This window comes from Perna viridis, chromosome 6, assembly GCF_037379345.1.
Source record: "Perna viridis isolate PV_CMFRI_1.1 ecotype Kerala chromosome 6, ASM3737934v1, whole genome shotgun sequence".
Taxonomy (NCBI): domain Eukaryota; kingdom Metazoa; phylum Mollusca; class Bivalvia; order Mytilida; family Mytilidae; genus Perna; species Perna viridis.
Window position 1 is genome coordinate 13,954,118 of NC_142450.1, and position 22,709 is coordinate 13,976,826.

The following is a 22,709-nucleotide window of genomic DNA, read 5'->3' on the forward strand; positions in this document are numbered from 1 at the left end:
TCAATGACCTGACGTCGATAATGCAATACAATTCGGCAGCCGTGTACTATGACGTCGTATGTTCAAATGAAAACCCATCGTCGGAAAAAAATAAAATCTCGGTCTCCATCGGTTTTAATTATGAATGCGGTGTTTTCATGATATCGACGTTATTTCGCTAAAAAAATATTTTAATCTACGAAAAGTTGCACAATGGGCTTCCGTACTTTCCAAATTAAGCCATAACGAAATAAATGAACTTGCTACGAGTCCTAATCTTTGAATATAAGAATAAATGAAAAAGTTAATTGATTGCATATATCTCTCTGGGGCAGTAAGTAGTGGCGATATCAGTAAGGTTTCCGTGTCAAATAAAGTTGTTGGATGATATTTGTGGCTATTCACAAATTGGAATCTAAATTTAACATAAGAAAATGCAATAATGCTTATTTACATTTACATAAAAATATGTGGGGCCACCTGCAGCCTTCCCCGTGGTGTGCGGGATTCATTGAAGACCAATGGGTGGCCTTGGGCTGACATTTTCATGCAGGTGGGTTTGTTGTCGCTTTCACATATTCACCATACCTATTATCGTTATATAGAGGGGCTTTCCGTGTTTACTCTTGCCATGATTAATATTCTTTTTCTTTAATTATATTTGTCAAATTAACACCACAAATCAGGCGTGAATGAATGTTTTTTTTTATTGTATGTCGTTATTGTGAACTATGTTAGGTACATGCTTAATGTTTGTAGTTCGATATGCATTCAAAGGCCTTGTCATTGGGCAATATAAGTAACTGTATTTGTATTGTATTAAACCTGCGTAGAATTCACATACGCCGAAACCTAGATAACTCATTTCCATGAAGTTGAGTTTAATAAGTTTTGCCGTACGTGATATGAATTCTTTAAAATAAGCTTGACGGATTTTATACTGTCACAATTTATCAAGGAGTACCGCGTGACGTCAATCGGAACTACAGCGAAAAAAAAAAGGGTTCTCGTGTAGCGGAAATATCCGAGTAGTTTCAATTGACGTGATGTAGAATATGAATATGTACAATTCTCTGAAAATATTAGGCAATGTTTCAAACACTCATAACGAGAATGACAAAGGGCTAATAATTGAAAATTTGCAAAAGATTGGAAGATCAAACTTTTTAAAGACAAAAAAAAAACAAAGATCAAACTTAAAGGAAAATAACACCAAAAATGCGGGTGCATGAGAGTTGGTATGATTGGCATGAAGAATTGCTGTTACAAGACAAGTATACCCATACCCACCTATCAAAGTTATTGGAAATATCAGTATGACGCTAATGGAAACAAAGCATTCATTCAAATACATAGTAGAAAAGGACTGGGCATAGTAATCATTCCAAAATATTAATTTATGACATGTTTCATACCGTTTTTCCTGATCGCTTCATTAACAGGCGCGTAGCTGAGGCCAAATTGAAGTGTAGGCAAAATTACGGCAGGGGGTCTGGAGGCCACTTAAGGCCCCCAGCAGGTCCAGGGGCCGAACACCCCCCCCCCTCCGAAGCTCCGCGGAGATAGTGTTTTAGAGCATCATTTATGCCTCTCCTGGATGTATTTCATCTCAAAATTTAAAAAAAAATTGGCAAAATTCAGTGCAGGCAAAAGGTTTTTTGCCTAACGGCAGCTACGCGCCTGATTAATATCAACTTGGCGGTTCAAAAGGAGTTATGGATACAAAAGGGTACCTCTCACTATTTATTAGAGTTATAAGACAGACCGGGAGACAGACAGACTGACAGGCAAGCAAACAGACTGACTGACTGACTGAACGGTGAATAGATAAAGATTACTCTGTCACATACAAAAGCAATGTGTTACTTGTAAATTAAAAATTAATAAATATTCTCAGTATTAGAATATAGGCAATCTATCAGGCATACATGTACACACTGCAGGTTGTTTCTTAGCAAGTAATGAAATGTACTCGACAATTGGACATTGGGTGCTGATTGAAAGTTTTACATCATTTCATTTACCCCGAGTCCCTGAGTGAAAATGATACCACTATAATCCAACTTGATAGGATCATATATATACGGTACCATTTTGCAACATAGTTCATGAGAAATATGTATTTTCAATCAGCAAGAAGTGTTCGTTATAATGAAAGAGTAATCAATGGAACCAAGGTTATAGCGGTAATCAAAAGAAAACTTGTTACTATTTTGAAAAAAAAATTTGAACTTAAGTCATATATAGTGAGCATATCTTTATTTTGAAAAACCTGTTTCAAGGGGGACATATTAGCATAAGTACTTTAAATAACGAGAACAAAATTATGTGATGCCTGTTTAGTAGATGAGCATGCTCAATATACACTTCCGCAATGTAGGGCCCGGTAGAACAAAATAACTGTATAATGAGCATGTTCCACGCATATTTACGAAGATTATTGTCTTGATATAAAAGAATACCAGATAAGCATCCTTTATTAAAAAATATATAAACCAGTTCTAATTTATCCGAGAAAAGGGGTGTTCTTTATATAATCAGTATGTCCAGATAAATATTCGCCAACAATGCTCAATTATGTTTAAACCAATTTCGCTAACCAATATTCTCGAGTATGTTCATTAACAAATACATATAGGCAAAAAAAAAATATTAGGCATAAGCTACTTATATAAACAAAACAAATGGTGCATCTTTATATACAAATACATTTTTTGTACATTCACATGTATAGATATTCCCCATACCGAATGGAGTGTAAATCACGTAATTATACTAAATTTCTTTTACACCTCCTTGGGCATAAGCTGTCATACAGCCTGTCTTGAGCTTTGAATTTCTCTTTACTTGATTCCAGTTGTTCCCCTGCCAGTTATTTTGGGTTTTTTTTCATATCTGTCTCTTCATCCCCACTGCAGATGTTGCAAGATCTACCTCTTTTTTATTTTTTAGTTTCTTTAGGATTCCGTGTTAGGGCCTGTCGTGTAATATTTTGTAGCTTTGTTAATGTTTGGCCTATCTACTTCCAATTCAGTTGTTCCCAATTATTTTTTTTTCATATCCGTTTCTACATTCCTACTGCAGATGTTGCAAGATCTAACTCTACTTTTTTTTAGGAATCCCTGTTAGGGCCTGTTGTGCAATATTTTTTGTAGCTTTCTTAATGTATGGCCTATCTACTTCCAATGTCTCTGCAAGAGTCTCATCAACACTTGTATGACAAAGGACAATTTTACACTATAACACCGGGAAGATTGAGATATTACTTTCCCAGGATAAATTTTCAAAATTCCTACATATGACCAGTTCCCGGTTAAATTTTATAAAAAATCTCAAATTGAGATTTTCCTCAAGGCCTTCTTTAACTCAAATTTCCACTAATGAGATCACTTGAAATTAATTTGAGGAAAAACTTGAAGGACTGGAAGAAATTGTTAACTTGAGATTTGTTTAGGAATTCAGACCAAACTCTTAAATGGGCTGATACTCAAATCGAAAAGGAAAAAGCAATTAACTCTAAAATTTATTTTAAAAATTGCATTTGATCACATTTATATTATACCATATCCGTCTGCGATACATTTAATTCAATTTTTCAATTTCATATAATCAAAATAAAATTTTAGTCCAAATATGACTATTCAAAATTGAATTCCTTCACTGAACTTTTTGATCTGAGTAAAATTGATTTCATTTCATTTTCTCTATCAGCATTCAATACACGTTTACTGTAATCATTAAGTTTATAATAAACAAGCACTAATATTCGTAATAATTTCGAAATGATTATGCCCCATGCCAATACAAGTATAATAATACAATTCCTATGATCAGGTGTTCTCGTTCAATTCGACATTAAGCAATAAATATTACTTTATAAATATCTGACAATTGAAAAGAAGAAATTTCATAACAAAACAAACCTTATATCAAACAGGATCACTGCGACATTAAGGCCATTCCAGTTTCCATCTTAGTTTTTTTTTAGGTCATATTAATGAGCAGAAAACTAAAACAGGATCAAATACATTGTAAATTAAATGTAAACACAAAAAGCAGGTGAATGCGCTTAAATATAAATTTTGAAAGAAGAAATGTTTATGACCAATATCGTCGTGAGCCAGAACCTCACTGAATAAAATGAATGCTGCCAACATCTGTATTTGCCGATGCCTTTATAGTCAATCATCTTACTATTGTATAGAAGGCAGTTGCCAGTATCTTCATCGAAGGAACGATTGTCACTAGGGTGTTTCTACTTCGAGATGGTATCTCCAGTATCTTAACCGAGCTGCAGAGACGGAAAGATGCCACCGATGTCTTTCTACTGCAATTGTGGGTGTGGGGCTCTTGTCAGTATCGTCATGGACCGAAATATTGTCACAAATATCGCTGTATTTGAGAGCAAACATGTGGACGGAAAGCTTAAGACTTTCACTCCCATCCTTAAATTTTTAAAGGCTGTTGCCAGTATTTTCATGTATGGTTGGAACGAATATCACTAATATATTTTAATTGGGAGAGACCAGCTCCAGTATCTTCATGGACAGAACAATGGCACCATATCTTTATATTCAACGTGTCTTCATGGAGGGGACGACTGTCAACAACATCTTTCTATTGTTTTAAGCTGTCTTCGTTGTCAACATGAGGGGATAACTGTCACCATCTTTCTATTTTGAGATATCTTCATAATGTGGTAGACTTTTGCTAGTACCTTCATAGACGAATCGACTGTCACTAAAATCTCTCTTCTTTTTGAAAGGGTGTCACAAAGCAGTTTCTTCACGGTCTGAAAAAACCAAAAACATGTATATAAAATATTGAAAACATCGGTATGCTGATAGTAAATTACCATTTTAACTATCAATCAATCAATGTTTAAATTAGAAAATTGGAATTTTTTTTTAACAATGAAAATTTAACTTATTACATAAACGTTTAAATCTCTATAGTTCAATTTTAGATGTTACAGTAACACTCTTTCTGATAGGATAAAAAAAAATTGTCCATCATCTCATTGACCAAATGTTGTAATGTGACTGTGACGTCATCAACCTTTTTTTTTTGCTGATTTACTCCTTAAAATTTGATACCAAAATTAAATTAAAAGGAATGACTGTTATATTTTTTCGGTCTACTTGAAATAACCTCAATGCCCGTGGTGCACACGTGATTGAGGTTATTACCTCATAAACCAAAAAAAAAAAAAAAAATATAACAGTAATTTCATAAATAATCTTTGAGATTAACTAGGATGAACACTTGTTTCAAGGGTTACCCTCAGCCAAATATTAGAACCAAATGTTAAGGAAGTTTAAGATTCAAAAGTAAATTGCATACCAGACACCTCGCGCTGTGTTTAGTATTTCTTCGTAATCTTCGTAGACGTAAATAACAAGTAAAAACACAACCATAGCCTAGTATTTGATGCAACTTTGATTTTAAGTGCACAGTCGTCAAGTTTAGCAACATTAGGATTTCATTGAATTTAAGGTCTGCGTTCCTTTTCACAAAAAAATCGTAAGAGTAAAATTAGTCGTAAGTTATGACGTCATAGTAAATAAAAGTAGTGTAAGTAAAGTATTAATTTTACTCTTACGATTTTTTGTGAAAAGGACCACAGAATATTAACAGTTCGCATAACTACATGTACATGTATATATATCCAATGCATGATATAAATTGTAGCATGTAAAATATGAACTTCTGTAACATATTAAACTATGATAATGCAATCTTTGAATAAAAATTGTTGTTAACTCAGTGGCATTTCAATGGGGTCCAATAATTGTTAATTTCGTACACAACTTGGGCAAAAAGAACGTTTAATATCCTGGACCCCCTTTTTTTCTGGACCAATCACTTCGGAAATCTCTGGATTTCCACCCCTGTCACTCCGTATAAAATGAATTCGTCTTAGAAGTAGATTTTTTCTAAGCAAATACTAAGTAATTGAATTAAAAATTTTATGAAATTACATCTTATGCATGACGTTTGAATAACCGAACTAAAAATTAAAAATTTTGACAATTCCTCTAATTTCTATAATGAAACATGCATTTGAAATTTATCTGTTCTATACTTAAGTGCCAATATTCTGTAAGAATCAGGCAGTGGGTGAAGCATGGTAAAAACCACACATTTTTCACCATCAGAATCAAGAAAAAGGGTAAGATTTTCAATATCACATTGGTAAATCGAGATATAATTTCATTGAAAGGCACTGTAAATGAAAGTATCAAGGGCAGATATCTCTGTCAAAAAAATATAATTTTTCTGACATTCTATTGATAAATGTCATTTTTCTGACATTCTATTGATAAATGTCTAAGAAAATCCAGTGATGCAAATAGAGAAAGCATCCTTGAATGAAATCATAATGTCAGATCGGTGGGGTTTTGACTTGCATGTTTCAGATTTTTCCCATTTTGCTTGCTTCTTACAAATATTTACACTTGAGGTTTTAGATCATTTTACACGAATATACTTATCGTCTCACATAGCAAAAATCATATGTTAGTTCATAAGTTACAAACAATGTCAATACAATTGTTTAAAAAAAAATAAAATTTATTTTCAAATAAAAGATAATTTATAATATTTCTGAATGAAGGAGTTGGTCCATTGGTCCCCGTTTGTTTACACACCAAACACTTGTGCAAACTTATAGTGTTATTATCCTTCGAAGTTGATAAGGGTTTCGTTTTAATAATTTCTCCGCCTTTCTTTGTAATTTTCAAACAAAAACCGTGGCGCATAAGGGCATATGTACACGCTTTTGTACATACTATACAACATCTGCACATGGTCGCATCATGTTTTATTCTTTCGAGTGCGAAATTCGGCAGGTGTTCGCTAAAACCACAAAAGAGGCACACAGTGGGAGTACTTGAATTTAAAGATTATAGAGATTTAATGTTTATGTAATTTCGTGATAGAGTAAGTTAAATATTCATTGTTAAAAAACCTTAAATTCCTTAATTTTAACATTGAATGATAGTAAATAAAAGTCGTAATCTACTGTTACATTTAAAAGTTGTTTTTATTGAAGTCGCCAAATACGATGAAAAGGGGATATTAGGACAAAATTCGCATCGCCTCTAATTTTAATTTGAATATTCTATGGTAACATAACGGTACATCTGGCCTTGTTCAAGCCACCATTGTCTTTGTTCCCCTTTGAAGTTCCCGTTAACCTCAGGACCAGTGCCATCTGTGTGTGATTTAGCATAGGGCACCAATCGTTTGACAGAGCAATAGCGTTACTCTGCTCGTGGTTTATACGATCAATTTTTATCCATGTTTTTGCTACATTTTATATTTCATCAATAGCTATTGTTTAAAGCGTCCCGAAGTATGTGTAAACACGAATATTGATTTCAGACATTCAATATTACTTCGATATTTTAAAAATAATTTCACAGGAATTTTGATTTTAGTAACTCAGTTACCAGTATTAGCATTTATGTCTAGTGTGATAATGTGTATTGTGTAGTTTTTCGGTTATTTTAAAGAGGCAGATGTTTCAAAGGACCAGTTAATCATGCCGTAAAATTAAGCATTTTCATGCCTTTCATATGCTTCGCCAATACTCTAGCCAGCTTTAAACTATTAGTACAGTTTCGGTAGTTCTGATCACCATTTTAACAGATGGAAAGGAACCCCGTACCAAAACTTCAAGCAGATTAATCTGTGGCATAAAGTTTTATTATTGCAAACACATTTCATTTTACACCCCGCCAGGCGAAATGACGAGTATCATGTGATATCCACCGAAAAGTTGCGTGTCCGACCGTTCGTCCGCCTGTTCGTCTATCGACGGTTTCCATATGATAACTTGAGTACACGTCAATGGATTTTATTAAAACTGTGCACAGTAGTTAAGATCTATAAAAAAACAGGTTAAGTTATAATTTTCGCAAAATCTAGAATGAAATTGTTGAGTTAGGACATTTTGAACATTTGACAATCCCTCCCTTTTTTCATCATTACGTTGCGGTATCACTAAATGTTTCCTTAGTGTCCTATTTTTTTTAAAGAGATACGCCTATATACACCTATGTATCATACATGTACATAGTACAAGTAGCAAGCATAGTGTTCAGAACATTAAATAAAAGCATTTCTACATTGTATGCTCGGCAATTTTAGGTAAATACTTTATTTTTGTTATTTTGCTAAAAACCTAGGGATCCTGCAAATACTTTGAATACCGATTTACACTGTGACCAAAAGCCAAGGAAAATAAAATCTAAATTACTTTCTAGTATACACATATTTACTTTTTTATAACTTTTTTTCTCTCAATATTCAACTTAATAAAACGAAATTAAATATAATGCATTGATATTTCAAAGAACTTGAACAGATTAATACATCGATTAATGGCTAAAAACGTTGATTTTTTTCTTTGATTTCTGTGACTGCCAAGGCGTATCTTTTTCATAAAAATTGGAGTTGAAATTGTATAAATTAATAATTTCTCCGCCAAAATTCCCGCTCAGAGCTAGTTGATCGTCTGCAAGAAGGAGCAGGTGCGTGTGTGCGTCGGTCGTGCGTCTGTTATGGGTAACACGCGACTAAACAACTGATTGTGATTGGCTGCACGTGAACGTGTTGTATAGTACCGGAATGTTTCAAATGAAAGAGTGAACTCATAGTATTAAATTTACTTGTGTTTTGCCTTTATGTTAAGGCTTAATTAGGAAAAAGAATGTTCGTACAGTTTCAGGTAAGAGATGTTAATTTATGTACCGTATTTATCAATGGTTAGTTAACTATAGAACATATAAAAAGTAAGGTTCAATGATTTTCAATACTTTTAATTCTCTTTCTTTTTCAAAATATGACAAAAAATACCCAGAGATCTCTGACGTTTATCAAACGCACATGACTTACAATGCATGCTATCCGAAAAAGTGCAAGACAAGTCTTAATTATTACTCTAACTTTCCGATAAGATGTTAAATAATCAATGAAATGATGCATTTTGTACAATGCCATTTTTTCTTAACCCGAATAATTCACCCTCTCAGTATCCGATTGGGGAACGTATTTATTTATAATACGCTTTTATAGCAAGCGTATCCAATTAAGGGCTTAGACGACTCGGACCCTTTATGAAATGGATTTCTTTTTAAAAGTTATATTTTTATGTTGAAATGAAAAAAGATAAACCGATTTATTCGCGTCTTTCTACAGGTAAAATATGAGTCCTGGATTTGGGTCCCCATTTTTAAATTTCCCTGATTATAGATAATGTTTTTACTTCGTGTGAAGAAGTGTTTGTACCCCATTTCTTTCCTTAAAAAATGCATTGAACATATGGTTATATTAGTTATTTATTCTAATAATACATATTAATCATTCTTCTAAATAATGGCTCAAGTCAATTTTCATACAATTCATTACCTGCGTCAAAGCTCACACTACAATAACAATTTTTAATAAAATTCATGTTAATATTACATTAATTTTAATTTTTACCTTTAGTTAAATATTAAAGAAAACGATGACGTTTTGAAACCAATGATGAGCAGGTGTCGTGTGACTTGTAAAATTTACCTGTCTCCTGTTTTTTATCGCCGCTTAAGGGTGTGTTATGATCACGCGTGTGTATTATCCCGTCGCGTGTACGTCACGCTCCTGTGGTAAACATTTATTTGCAGATTTAAAATATCCCAAGGAGTCGTCATTGAATGTAAAACAAGTTTATGTAATAAAGTAAAATCATATCAAATCATTAATTCTGAGGTCTGTGGTAAATATCGAAAGGAGAAAAACAGAAATTTTTTTTTTTTAATTCCCAAGATTGACTTCTGTATTCATCAATGTTCGCTTGCACTTAAAGTTTGTGTTTTTGTTCTTTGTATTAACAAATACGAATCTTAATATATGTTAGGATAAAACTAAATTTACGGTTTTTAGTTTTTTGTTAACGCCCATATTATGTTCGAATTTGCCAAGCTCTGCACTATGCAGTTGCAGCGGTAGGTGACGACCTCGAAAAATAATAAAAACAGCATTATTTTTTTTTATTTTTCGTGTTTTGAATTACAGTGTCAGTCTGAGTTTTGTCAGTCGCTGTACATAAACGTTGAAGAAGAGCTGAATAAGAACTGTAAGTATACATAATCAGACAAAAGTAAGTGTTAATGGTAGGGAAATTCGAGGACAAAGCAAAGCGAGGAATACAAAAATTACAACAGACAATTATCCATGAAAACGGCATACACAATAAAAAGAATTAAAAATTACAAATTACAAATAAAAACCAGCCCCACAAAAACTACTAAAAACCAAATTAAAGGATGCATTTTCGTGCCAAAGTAAAGGTGGGCATTTCCTGCTCCTTCAGTGATACCCGTCTTATTATTGGATACATGATTCTTGTATTTTAAATATTCTATGATTAAATTAAACTGCAAGAACAAAATTTAAAAAGATAATATTCCAAATACTGGAACTTGATACAAATGTATGCTACAATGAGTCCCAATCCTTGCTCCGACACACATGCAGACACATGTACATGTACCTGCATTTGTATATATTGATGCTCGAAAAATCTTATATAAATCATCTCAATATAAACCCAAACTTTTATATGAACACAAAAAAAAAGATTCGTGGTTAGTTTTATTAGTTTCCGTGGATGTGTTGCCTTTTCAAGAAAGGCGGACCCAGACTTTTGCAAACGGAGTGTCCGTTTTGGTAAGGAGTCTCTTGGACCTATTTTTTCAACACTATCAAACCAACCAAAAGTTTTTTCTCGGACCTTCTGTCGAGGGTGTGTTTGTGTGTGTGTGTGTGTGCGTCAGTCTTGTATCCGCCCTTGCAGGTTTTGTGCACAATGACGTTCCTAATTGAAAATAATTGAATTTATAACAAAACTGTGCATATGTATATTGACATGCCATACATTGTAGCCTATTTCATTGTCCTAGTTTAATTTTTTTTCTCATATGGTCAGAAAACACGATCGAGTAATTGTTTTCGTAACACACTGAAAATATTCGGGTGTTCGGGATGTGATGAGATGAAATTACTCATTGGCTCCAAGCTGTTATACTTATTCATAGTTTTAAAGGCATAAATCAGATTTCCTAAATGGTTAGAAAATTATAAGTACAGTATATTCTAATTAAAATGCCCTGATATCCTAAGCCTAAAATATGACTTAAAATGAAGTCTTTGCAGCATTTGAGTTTCACTTGGTTGTTCTTAGAATGGTTGCTTTGTGCTTAATTGTATGAGTATTTTCAATCAAACGCTATTACGACTGAAATTGCCACCGTACATGAGTATGACATGTTTGAGAAATTTGTCGACCATTGTCAGTGTATTTTTCTTCAATTTTCAAGTGGTCGTTATTTCATTTATAATATTAAGATGTAGCTGTCAGATAAATAAAGAATTCGAAAAGTCCTTTTCTGTTCAACTGCATCAATAAAACACGGATCACTTCACACTCTTAACCTGGAGACGGTCGTCTATTTTTTTTCATTGAAATTTATTTTGATCGCTTGAACGTTTTTGTCATCTCCATCTGAGCACCATTAATAGTGGACAATGACCCTGAATAGCGACGGAAATTTTGAAATGATATCCGATTTGAATTTTATATGTTTAACCCGATCCCCTTCGCCCCTAAGGTCAAAGGCCACACTCATAATTTGCATTGATGCAATAAAAGAAATAAAAATCACGCTGGATTGTGGGAACGGAATATTGACTAATTTGTCAACCTCTTGAATCCATACAGCCAGTCGATAAGTGGTGTGGGAAATACTAAATTTGTTACTTTCCTGTGTATAGAATGTTAGTATGCATCCTTCATTATCATGGTGTGGTGACTTGATAAGCCGGATTTCCATATTGGCATGAATATTCTATCGCCAGTCAGCTAATTCCTATGGCAATTATAGTGTCAAACCTTTTTTCCTTGTGGCAAAAAAAAATCTATTTTTTTCTACTGATCGTCGTGTACTAAATAAATATATACATATCGTTTGCATTGGTTTTTGCCACGAACTGTAAAAAATAAAAATAACTATTTACGTACTATAACAATCAAACACTTTATAGGATTGCTGCATGTGCATGATCTTTGCATTTTCAAGCCATGACGAAACCTAAAATAATTTACGTCATATCCATTAAGTGAATATTACACTGCTAAATTCATAGTAAAGCTTTTTTGCTGGAAGACTTTTAAAGGCACGATTACTATATTATCTATATATAGCGTGGAGTTACTCTGAATGACCCTTGTTGAACTCAATAATCTTACAAGAAAAAGAAAGGAAAGATGACATACAAAGCCTTGTTATCCCTACTTCATTCTTTTGTTCTCGACCTTTGTATTTCAAGTCCATTCTCTTTTACAGGACTATTTCGTTCACGATAGAATACCCAAAGTCTTAAGCTGCGTAACTTCAGACCATGTTTGGTCATAGAGGTTCACCTGCCCCTTAATTCAGAACCTTTGTACCCCCACCTATTGTGGGGATTTTCTAATTTTAAAGTCGACTCTTACTTTGGCTTAATCTCCGCGCTTGTGGGTATTAGCACCTGCCATTCTATAACGGTATGCTTTTGTTACTAGCCAATATCGCATGACTGCTAATCATGGCAAAGATGAAAACGCCAAATAATAGCCAGAGTCGAACCGTGGGATCGTGTTTTTAGTCCAGCAAACTACATTTGTACAAGTTCCGTTTGGGTATTTGCATTATTCACTAAATTACGGGGCTATTGTGCATACACGTACATTATATAAATTTGTGACCTATTTCATTGCAAATTAGTCGTGTATTTCTCGATATCTGTAAATTTAGAAACACTAAACAATCCCTTTAGAAGGTCGTATTCTATAAATTCTATTATATGAATCATTCTTTATCAAATTTTATGAACAACTTTTCCATATATGCCATCAAAGTGCAGGGTGAAAACATGGATTTTATATAACTTAATAATTATATTATATTAATTACAGTAGTATACTAGTACTATACTCATATATATTATACACTAATATTCACTAAATAAAATATTCACGATGAAGCTATTACTGTGGTACTTAAATATTCATATACAACATGATATAACTTACTTAGGCCTTTTACCCCTGCTGGTACATTTGCATAGACCGCCAACAAGCTGTCTCCATGCAACTCTGCCCTGTGCTGTTCTTTCTAACTCGTTCCAGGTTTTTCCCATTTTTTCTTCTTTTCCTATGATTTAAACCAATTCAAAATTATCAATTTTATAATAAAAAAAACATATGATTATATAATCATTACAAATCATATTTTATTAAAGCAGTTAATAATTTTGTTATGAGTTACTTTATTATTTTACTAATGTTACGTTGTCAGTGCCTTATTTTTGTTCAATAGTTCACAATAAAAGTACAAACTGTAAAAAAAAAACCTAATCTTAAAGTAAACACTAATTCAAACATCTGTGTTAACGACACCAGAAGGCGATAATAAAAAGATAGTTTTTATCGAGGTAAGATCTTGTAATCTGTTTATTTTTTATCACCTCGAGCTCTGACCTTTATTGTCATTTAATTTGACACTAAACAAATCTTACCTAAAATGCAATAGGGGCTTCGATAAACTGATTCAAAGCCTTGACACCCCCTATCTACCTAAAGAAAACTTACTCTGCGGGTTCGCTCTCGAGATACTGCGACGGTTTAAGTTTTGGGAATATTGCAATTAGAGTCAGGAAGGTGTTTGTCGTAAGATTTTAAGTAAACACGTCTATAGTCCTGTCATATACTAGTAATGGAATGCGAAGAATAGTCGACGAACTGTAATTGAGCGTGTCAACACCTACGAACAATGGGGCATCCTTGACGTATCCCTATAATCATTTATATAGTCATTAGCCGTTCTGTGTAAATTTTAATCAAAAGATCATAACCTTTGACATTCATTGAAAATTTTATGTAATAAATAAGAAATTATTACAAAGTTATTACGATTTAAACATGATAATGATCGTGACAGCATGGGAATGGAGTTATATTGATCAAGATAAATATCTGTGATTTTAAGAAGTGTCGAGAATGTGTTGGAATACGCACTATATGTGTCACGATGTGTGCATACCGGCATGCTTTTGTCGCGGTTCTTGCGGTTTTTGACGAGCTATTTTGTACCTTGTTTATTTCAAAGGCAATTCTATGGCATCATTTAATTAATTTTCGCTTCTATTTTTAGGAATTTGACAGTAATAACATTGAACTTTGGTCATTGAATTCGCCACTTGTTATAATTGAATAAACATCGAACAACTGTAAACTTGATTTCTTTTTAAACTATAATTCAGTTATAAAATCCCAGGGTTTTTAAGTGTATTGTTTACATTTTGTTGCCTTGTCTTTATGTTCTTTACTTTATATTTCTTGTCTTATTTTACCATCATCATTTAAGGGATAACAAGGCTTTATTTACATACAATGTACTATACAGTTCTATTATGTGACATAAAGCAAAAATATTACCCCCATTGATAATGAATTACAAATGTAGCGTCATATGTCTTTTACATCAAAACGATTTTTCAATATGCAAAGTTTATGCAGAAAAATAGAAAAAAGTACAATGCATTTGGAGCACTTTTTCTAGATTTGTCTGTCCTAAAAATGATGCACGAAATTATATCGGTTCGTTAAGGTAGCATCGCAGGGTAGGAAACTCCCTCAAATTCTAGCGAGTCCTGAATACAATTTTTCAATATATTTACTATATGGCTATATATTTTTTTGCTAAAATTAGCCAGCCCTGCCAAAAAATAGCCAGTTTCGGGCTTGTGGGCAGGCTACTATTTCTAATTCGGACCATCGCCCTGTAAATATTGGAATCGAAAATATTTGGTCAAATATTACAAATCAATGCAATGATTACACATGATTTCGTTACACCGTTATACATGTAAAAGTCCTTTTCTATTTCACGGCAAGGGTCATACCAATATACATTCAACTTTGCATTAAAAACTATTTTAACCCTTAAAAGTCAAAAACCTCAACGTTTTAATTATGTTGGTTTTAAATGGGGTAACAGGTTGTATATATGTTCCAACCCCCCTTCATTTAGATAGAGCATTTAGTCTCATTCAGAAAAAAAATGTGTACTTGGTCACGGCACGATGTGATTTAACCCCTTTGCCCTCAACTTCCTTAAACTAATCTATGAATTTAATGTTACATCATGCATTTGGCTACGATCTGTCTAGAATTCGAAACTGATGCCGCTCGAGTGTGCCCGATTTATTATCCGTATCTCTTAACTTATGGCTTTTTATAGAAGGATGCACTATGTTGAACCGAATCATGTTGAGATAAGAGAAGTTTTAGCATAATTTTCCTTAAAATAACTATGAGTTGAAATAAAATGTCTGTTTTTTTCTAGGTTATGGACAGCTTGTATTTTTTTTTTTTTTTTTGCTTTTATGCATGAGACAGAATGATACTGAAATATTTGAAAGTCTCAGATAAGCGACTAGATTTTTGACTGGTCGGATGCTTACGTATCTAGAGGGGTTCGGGATTTGGACCCATCTTTTTTGAAATTGGGGCAAAAATGAGCACATCAAAGCCTGCCCACCCACCTTTATAATTTTCGGGATCGGATACTTCCTCCACCTTTAATTTCTGCAGCAGCCCTTCTTATTTTAGCAGTAAATTTACAGGCATCCAACAAACAATTCGTGTGTTGCCAACCATGAATAGTAGAATAATATCATACACCGGACAATAAGAGTATGTTAGGTGAACCAGGATTCAGTACCGGTTTTTAGGTGTACCTATCGACATTGCCTTAATCTTTTAGGCCAGCCTCCAAAATTATAAATCATCGAATATTGTTTCACGGAGTTTTGATCCTACTTTATATCATTAAATTGTTGAACTTTGAAAATCACATCGCGTAAAATGCATTTCTTGATATCTAATCGGGATAAGAGTCTTTAAAACGTTTGAATTGTATCTTAATTTTGATTTCTCCCGAAATACGCTGATCTGATGGGCGTCTTTTATTAAATTATTTCTCTTGATCAGATGTTGTTTTCTCATCCGAGCAACAATTTTCAAGACGAATGATTTTGTATTATTACGTCCAAGTGAAGGAATCTAGAAGAGGTCCCTTTCTGTCTGTCCCGGAGAATTTATACAGTCAAAATAGGAAACCTTTTCATACTAAAATAGACCAACCAATTAGAGATTTTAAAATGCAATTTCTAATTAGGTTTACATCTAAAGAAAGATATTCTGGTGTCGACAGAGGATCTATAATTATTTCGACCTACATGCGGTCTCTGCCACAACAGCGGTGTCTAAATTAGTATTATTCGCGCTGAATTAAGAGATATATATACAAGCTCTTCGCTGTTTTGTAGGGAGATGGATGTGACGGGAGCTTACAATGAGTTTAGCAAAATATATATTTCGTAGGACATGAACCGTGTCGGATCCAGGGTTGGGACTGATTACTTTCAAATGTAATCGATTACATCATGATATCATTGGGGAAATGTAATCGTTACATCATGATATCATTGGGGAAATGTAATCGTTACATCATGATTATTCAAAATTTCAGAAGTAATCGATTGCATGTGATTACTTTTGTCAGAGTAGTCATGATTACTTCATGATTACATATGATTACTTCAGACATTAATACACACGAATAAAAGAAAATGAATTCACTTGGCATTCCTTGAAACAGGTAATGTAATGATATATTTAGCAAAATAATTTATATAATTTTAAAGCAGAAGAAATAATTCGTGTATTATATACATAATTTCAAAGCTGTGATAAACATCATTTTTGAAAATTGTACATTGACAGTTACAATGACTATTTTTATTTTACTCTTATTGGTAATAATAGACCAAGTGTATTTCACTATACATATTTCCAAATGTAGTGAACGGTGGGCGCGCATCCTTATATAATACAATGCATGTATGGCTTTCATCAAATTCGTTGTATAGAAAACATGCAAGGCATTACACTAAATTACAAAATAAACTCTGTATATTATATCTTTCTCAAGCAATCGTAGGTCAATTTTCGAACATGACACTAGCATCTGTCATATCATCATCAGTTTTGTTGTTCATTTCCATGCCTTCTGAAAATTAAGAAAAAATAAGTTAAACCTTCCATGCATTTGCTCTTTTTACACTCAGAATGCCATTGTTTACATGTATCTATTAAAATATTTATATTTTTGACCAGGCTATATATAATAACATTGTGTACGCTTAAACCGTATAAATTCAATTTGGCAAATTTCGTATAAAATTCCTAATAGTGTTGACAGTGTTTGTAATTTAATTGTCAAAATTTTCAATGCTAAAAGGCACAATGTACTGTCTCTAAAAAATGAGTGTTCATGCTCAACTGTCGATACTGATATCACTATACATGCAGTAAAATGAACTCTCAGGTGACACTCCAGGCACAGTTTGTGACCTTTAGAAAAATAATCGAATTAAAATCACAAGACTTATACTTTGACACATTAGTCATCTTAATTTCTATTGTTAGGATATATAGGAGAACACCTACGTTAGTCTCCACGTTAGTCTCCAGTGCGCGATTATTCTGTCAGTCGAATTGTAACAAACATCATTCGGCACCCTTTGAAGTCGGCCCTTTTATTCACAATATATATGTTATACACTACATAATTAACCCCTTGCTTGCTGTGTTGACTCGCGATTTGGGCTTTAATAGCCAATTACATTAACCACATAGGCATTTAAAGCTTCATTATTTATAAAATAGTTTTTTCAGTATCACTTTGTTTAATTTTAAATGTTTAATATTGAAAGACGGCGACCCATTGAACTTTCTTCACAGGTACGATTAAAAGAAAGGTAACTTGAGGAGTTTGGATGAACCGACGTTATGCACCACAACTGAATATCTTGTGTCATTATGAAATTTCAAATTCTGAAAAAACGTAGTATTTTTTTTATAACAAGCTAAGATTTTTATCTGCTTTCTTCTATTCTCCTTTGACAATAAGCCCTGCGGCCCCTGTCGGACAATAATGGAATAGTCCAACATTCCAACACATGTGTTATATTCACACTACAGGAGTATTGAAATCCGATAAGTAGACAGCAGTCGTGGTGAACTGACAGCCGGCGGACTCCTATAATACTCAACAAAGAAAAACGAATATTTCGATAAAATTACATTGGATAGATAACTGGATTTAAATTTTTTGCTTGGATAATATGAAAGGATTTTGTGGTAGGTCTAATGCATTAGGTTATATTTGTTAATAATTAGATATAGCTTTACTACAGCCGCATTCTTTTGGTATAATGAATTTCCAAAATAATTAGTGCAAAATTTTAGCATGTTAACAATTTTGAACGATCGTGGAAATCATCTTAAGCACGACAAATTTGTAAAACTGCGTGTAAAAGGGTTGTCTCTACATGTAGTCTAATAAATTTAACTGTTTCAACTGCTACTCAGGCAATATATTTTCCACACACTAATCTGAAAAAGATAATCAATTATAACAGATGATGTTGAACTTAGATTAGAAACATCTGTGCTACCTCGTAGTTCATAAAACGACATCTGGCTTGGCACACAAAGATCTGTCGTACACTGTAATACACCTATGTTGGTCTTTTCGAGTAAATGTTGTTGCTGAAGCATATTTATTAATTTTGAATGCTTATTAAAATGTTGCGAACATTAGTCAGATTAATGAAAAGTTGATAATTTAGATTGATCCATAGGAACACTTAAATTTTATTGACGTTCATATTGTCAATACATTGTTATAATTGGTAGTTCTTTCTAAATGAAAAACTGAATTGAATTGAATATATTTACAGGTCTATGATGATATGGAAGTGTACGAATATAATTGTACATGTTCATGTATCTATAAAATACGACACTTCGCTTCATGTAAATGTTTCTTTGTATCAATATTTTAAAACTAATATGTAAACAAACAACCGTCGTCGGGTGTTGGATTGAGGAGGTGATGGGGTCGTTCCGGATGTTGGAACCCGTATCCTTTGTTTTGGAAATTTTAATTTTGTTTGAAATTTGGCAAGTGGACAAATTATAGTTTTGAACCCCTTTTTCCAAAATTTCTGGGTGCGTACCTGGTTATTCACTATCCAAAATATGCAGATTGTAGCTAAGGTCCTACTACTGCTAGATAGTGATTTTATCTTTTTTTTTAAATACTGATACATATACATGATGTACATTGTCCTTACCTAAACTATACATGCGTTACATACTTGTATATATAAAGCACATTCTAGATGTATATGCGAATGAACATTCGGGGATAAAAATCCTATTTTAACTTAATGTTTAACAGAGTCGAATCCAGACAGTTTGAAAAGGAGTGGGGTGCCAGACGGGGTTCCACAGAAAAAAAGGGGAATTACCACTTTTTGTAAATTTTACGCATGAAAATGACAGATTTTCAAATAAAAAGTAGGGATGCCAATTCTTGCATCCCCTTCTGGATCCGCCACTGTTAAATTAAGGAATACGTGTGATGTGTATTAAGAAGGTTTAACGAAACCTTAACTTGATCAATTAGCAACACCAGATGTTCAGTTTTTTAAGTCTGCGGCTTGCATTTTTGTTGAACAGTTCTGTTTTAATTTGCAAATTGGCTGTGTTTCATTTCAACACAAATGTTCTATAAAACTTCGATCAATGATCGATGAAATTGTGCTAATGAAAATATAGATATTCTGTATGGTTTTGAAACAAAATAATGCTTGAAATACAGGATGTTAGAATGGGAAGCACTTATTTCCATTACAATTCCAATCATTGTCGTGTCTTTTATATGCCAACCGGTAAAAAAAATGTTCCCATGAATTTCAATAGGGAGGGCGCGTGCGGAAAACTGATTTAAAGGCCGCTTAATGGTCTGAATGGATAAATTCACATGGGAAACTTTATTAAAACTAATGCAGCTTTTGACGATGGTGGCCCATATATGGTAATCTGTGAGCTAAAAAGACAATTCTACAGTGTACTATCGTTGGCCGTTTTAATTTGTTCATGATTATGTGCATTTTCATTTAAACATGTATCCTCCACTAGATAGGGGTTAATTAGAGCTCCTTCACTTGGTTATAAGCTTAAACGACGAGATTTGATTGGAACAAATTGTTCAAAATAATATGTATTGGTTGTTTTTAAAAACTATGTCCAACCGATAAGTCTTGGGAATAACCAGCATTTAACGTATATTAACGTACTTGAGCATGTAGTTGAACCATTATGAATGCATTTAAGCATTGTTCGTCGGAAACCCACGGTGGACAACGCTTCGTACCTCTCAAGCCAAAAGTCTAGTAATGAAATCAAGGAATCCAATAATCCACGAAATAACAAATATTTGACAAACCACGAAATTTGACACCCACGAATAAATGTACTTTCGCATTAGTTAGTAGTGTTTCGAAACTTACCATTTGTGCATATTTGATGTATTTTTTTATGAAATTGTTTTTATTCATAGGTGAAATGGTAGAGGTACAGCCATCTCTTATGTCTACTACAATGGATTATTCTTTATCCTCTCCACCGGTTTTCGAGCCGCCTATGGTTCACCCAGCTCTAATTGGAATGGGGTCGTCTTGTCAAGAGGCGCTAAATTCTGGATATAGCGCATGTGCAGAAGAGGCTGAACGTTACTTAGTCGAAGAAGAGCATTTCGCTCCAGACGATCCAGTTGTTGTTGGATTACGGGAACATTTAAGACAGCAACAACAGATTTACGCCATTCGGAACATTTTTCATCAATTAAGTGTGTTGGCAAATGTCGGTGAAGAACTTGATGATTCCGGTGTGTCATTGAACAGCGACCAAGAAACCGTAGACGACGAAACGGATGACATGATTTTGCAAGACTGTGACAGACAATCTGGAACAAAAACGACTTTAAATATGGCCGCCATATCGAATATAGCAGAAGAAATCATTTCTCTATTAGGAGCCGACGATTCCATATCAGACTTAGAGGATGAATATAGTATACCAGAGCAATGATTATGTTAGAAATAGTGCTACAAATTTATTTGACCAGCTACAACTTTACATCTGGTCATTCGTACTCAGAAGGACAAATTGGCCGAGACTTGTTGCGTATCAACATAACAGCGATTTCACTCGGATGCGTTTTGGTCTAGTGACTTTTAAGTTAGTACATAGTACTTTCAAGCTGCATTTGACTATGAGAAGTTGAAATTGAACTTTGCTTTTATATTTCAGTTGTCTTTTACTGTATCAACTGTCTCAATTTTGTTTTTTGGTTTTTTTTGACAAATGCAGTAATTTTCTTTTCTTGGATCTCAGTTACATTTTACACAATGTACAGGACATTTTTAATTTTGTTTTAGTCCCAAATATCATCTTTTTCCCCGTTTATTGTTATTGTTGATTTGGTATTTAAATATAATATTTATCTTAACTATATCATTTCATATTTCACGGTCTTCTTCAGCTTAGTGTTTTTTTCCCGATTAGACCATTTTTCATGTTTTGTTCTGACGCAGCGACTTATTTCTACTGTAGCCAGATGTATTCAAGTTATCCAAGGAGTGAGGTCTTTCGTTTGTTAGTATATGAAGGGACCTGAGAGATAATAAATTCTAAACTTAAGTTGCCAATCTTTCTTGAATATACATTGTATCTCTTGGATAGGCCTTTTGTAATGAATTCTAACTGGTCCTGAACTTTTCTTCTTGCATCTTATTAATTTTGATCTAGCTCGCGCAGTCCAATTAGATCCTTCAAATGATAGATAAAGGAGGCGGAATGGCATTGCTATCCCCAAATAAAGTTCATGTACATTTAACAATCACCCCGTATCACCCATGGCCTGTTACTTAAAACTTTTCTTGCCTTGTCATAGCGGACCTAGGCACTGTTAGATCAATTGAAACGACTGTTCTCTTTGTCACTTTCATCGCAGCAACTGATTTGTGTTTAAAGATGAGATTGGTTAATTTATATGACAAGTTCCCTTTAAAGTTTTTCGTTTGGTGCGTACAAAGTCCATGCTTTAAGCGGATAAACTGTACCACGAACGGAAGTTTAAGTAAATCAAAAAATGATACCCCTTTGAAAAGAAAGGTCTATAGTAATGCTGAATGAAGGCACTGAAAGACAATTATTGAAATGTGTTCATGTTGAAGTCGTAGACTTACATATATTTATTTATATTCATTGTACATATAAAAAATGTTCATGTTTGAGTTTCATTGTGTCATGACTACGTCTCCAACGGAGATGATTTTATTTATGAGAAATTAGGTTTGTTTCTCAACAAATGAGATTACAAATGGTATATTTCTATTGTAAAAAATTAAGTAAATGTTTTAGAAACACTTGTTTGTGTTTTTTATTTGCTTCAACTAAAAAAAGACACCCGATTTTATAAATGGTGTATCACCTCCTCGATCATAGAAGTATAAACATGAACAGAATACAGATATTAGAAATAGAAGACGTCAACACACATTCACAAAAAAAAGAAAGAAAAAAAGAACTTGAAAACGTTTATATACTATTGTTGAATATTTAGTGATCATAGTTAAAATGGTACCGTAAGCAGCTTGTACAGAAGTCATTTGTTCATGATAGAGTTTGGACTCGTAGTGAACAGAACAGTTAGAAATCTGAT

General features: G+C 33.4%; 1 protein-coding gene and 1 long non-coding RNA gene across 2 annotated transcripts; one reads left to right on the forward strand and one right to left on the reverse strand.

Annotated features, from left to right (window-relative positions):
* Positions 1-2,327: 2,327 nt before the first annotated feature.
* LOC148613741 (uncharacterized) lies at positions 2,328-17,280 on the reverse strand. The gene is made up of 3 exons (XR_015923436.1): positions 17,031-17,280; positions 13,100-13,220; positions 2,328-4,771 (listed from the first exon to the last, which is right to left on the reverse strand). It is a non-coding gene; the product is annotated as an uncharacterized LOC148613741 (long non-coding RNA).
* A 779-nt stretch (positions 17,281-18,059) lies between these two features.
* LOC148613742 (uncharacterized) lies at positions 18,060-22,414 on the forward strand. Its single transcript, XM_088587317.1, has 2 exons — positions 18,060-18,274; positions 20,544-22,414. Exons 1-2 carry the CDS (start codon positions 18,259-18,261, stop codon positions 21,071-21,073), a joined length of 546 nt encoding a protein of 181 aa, XP_088443443.1. The 5' UTR covers positions 18,060-18,258; the 3' UTR covers positions 21,074-22,414.
* Positions 22,415-22,709: the final 295 nt, after the last annotated feature.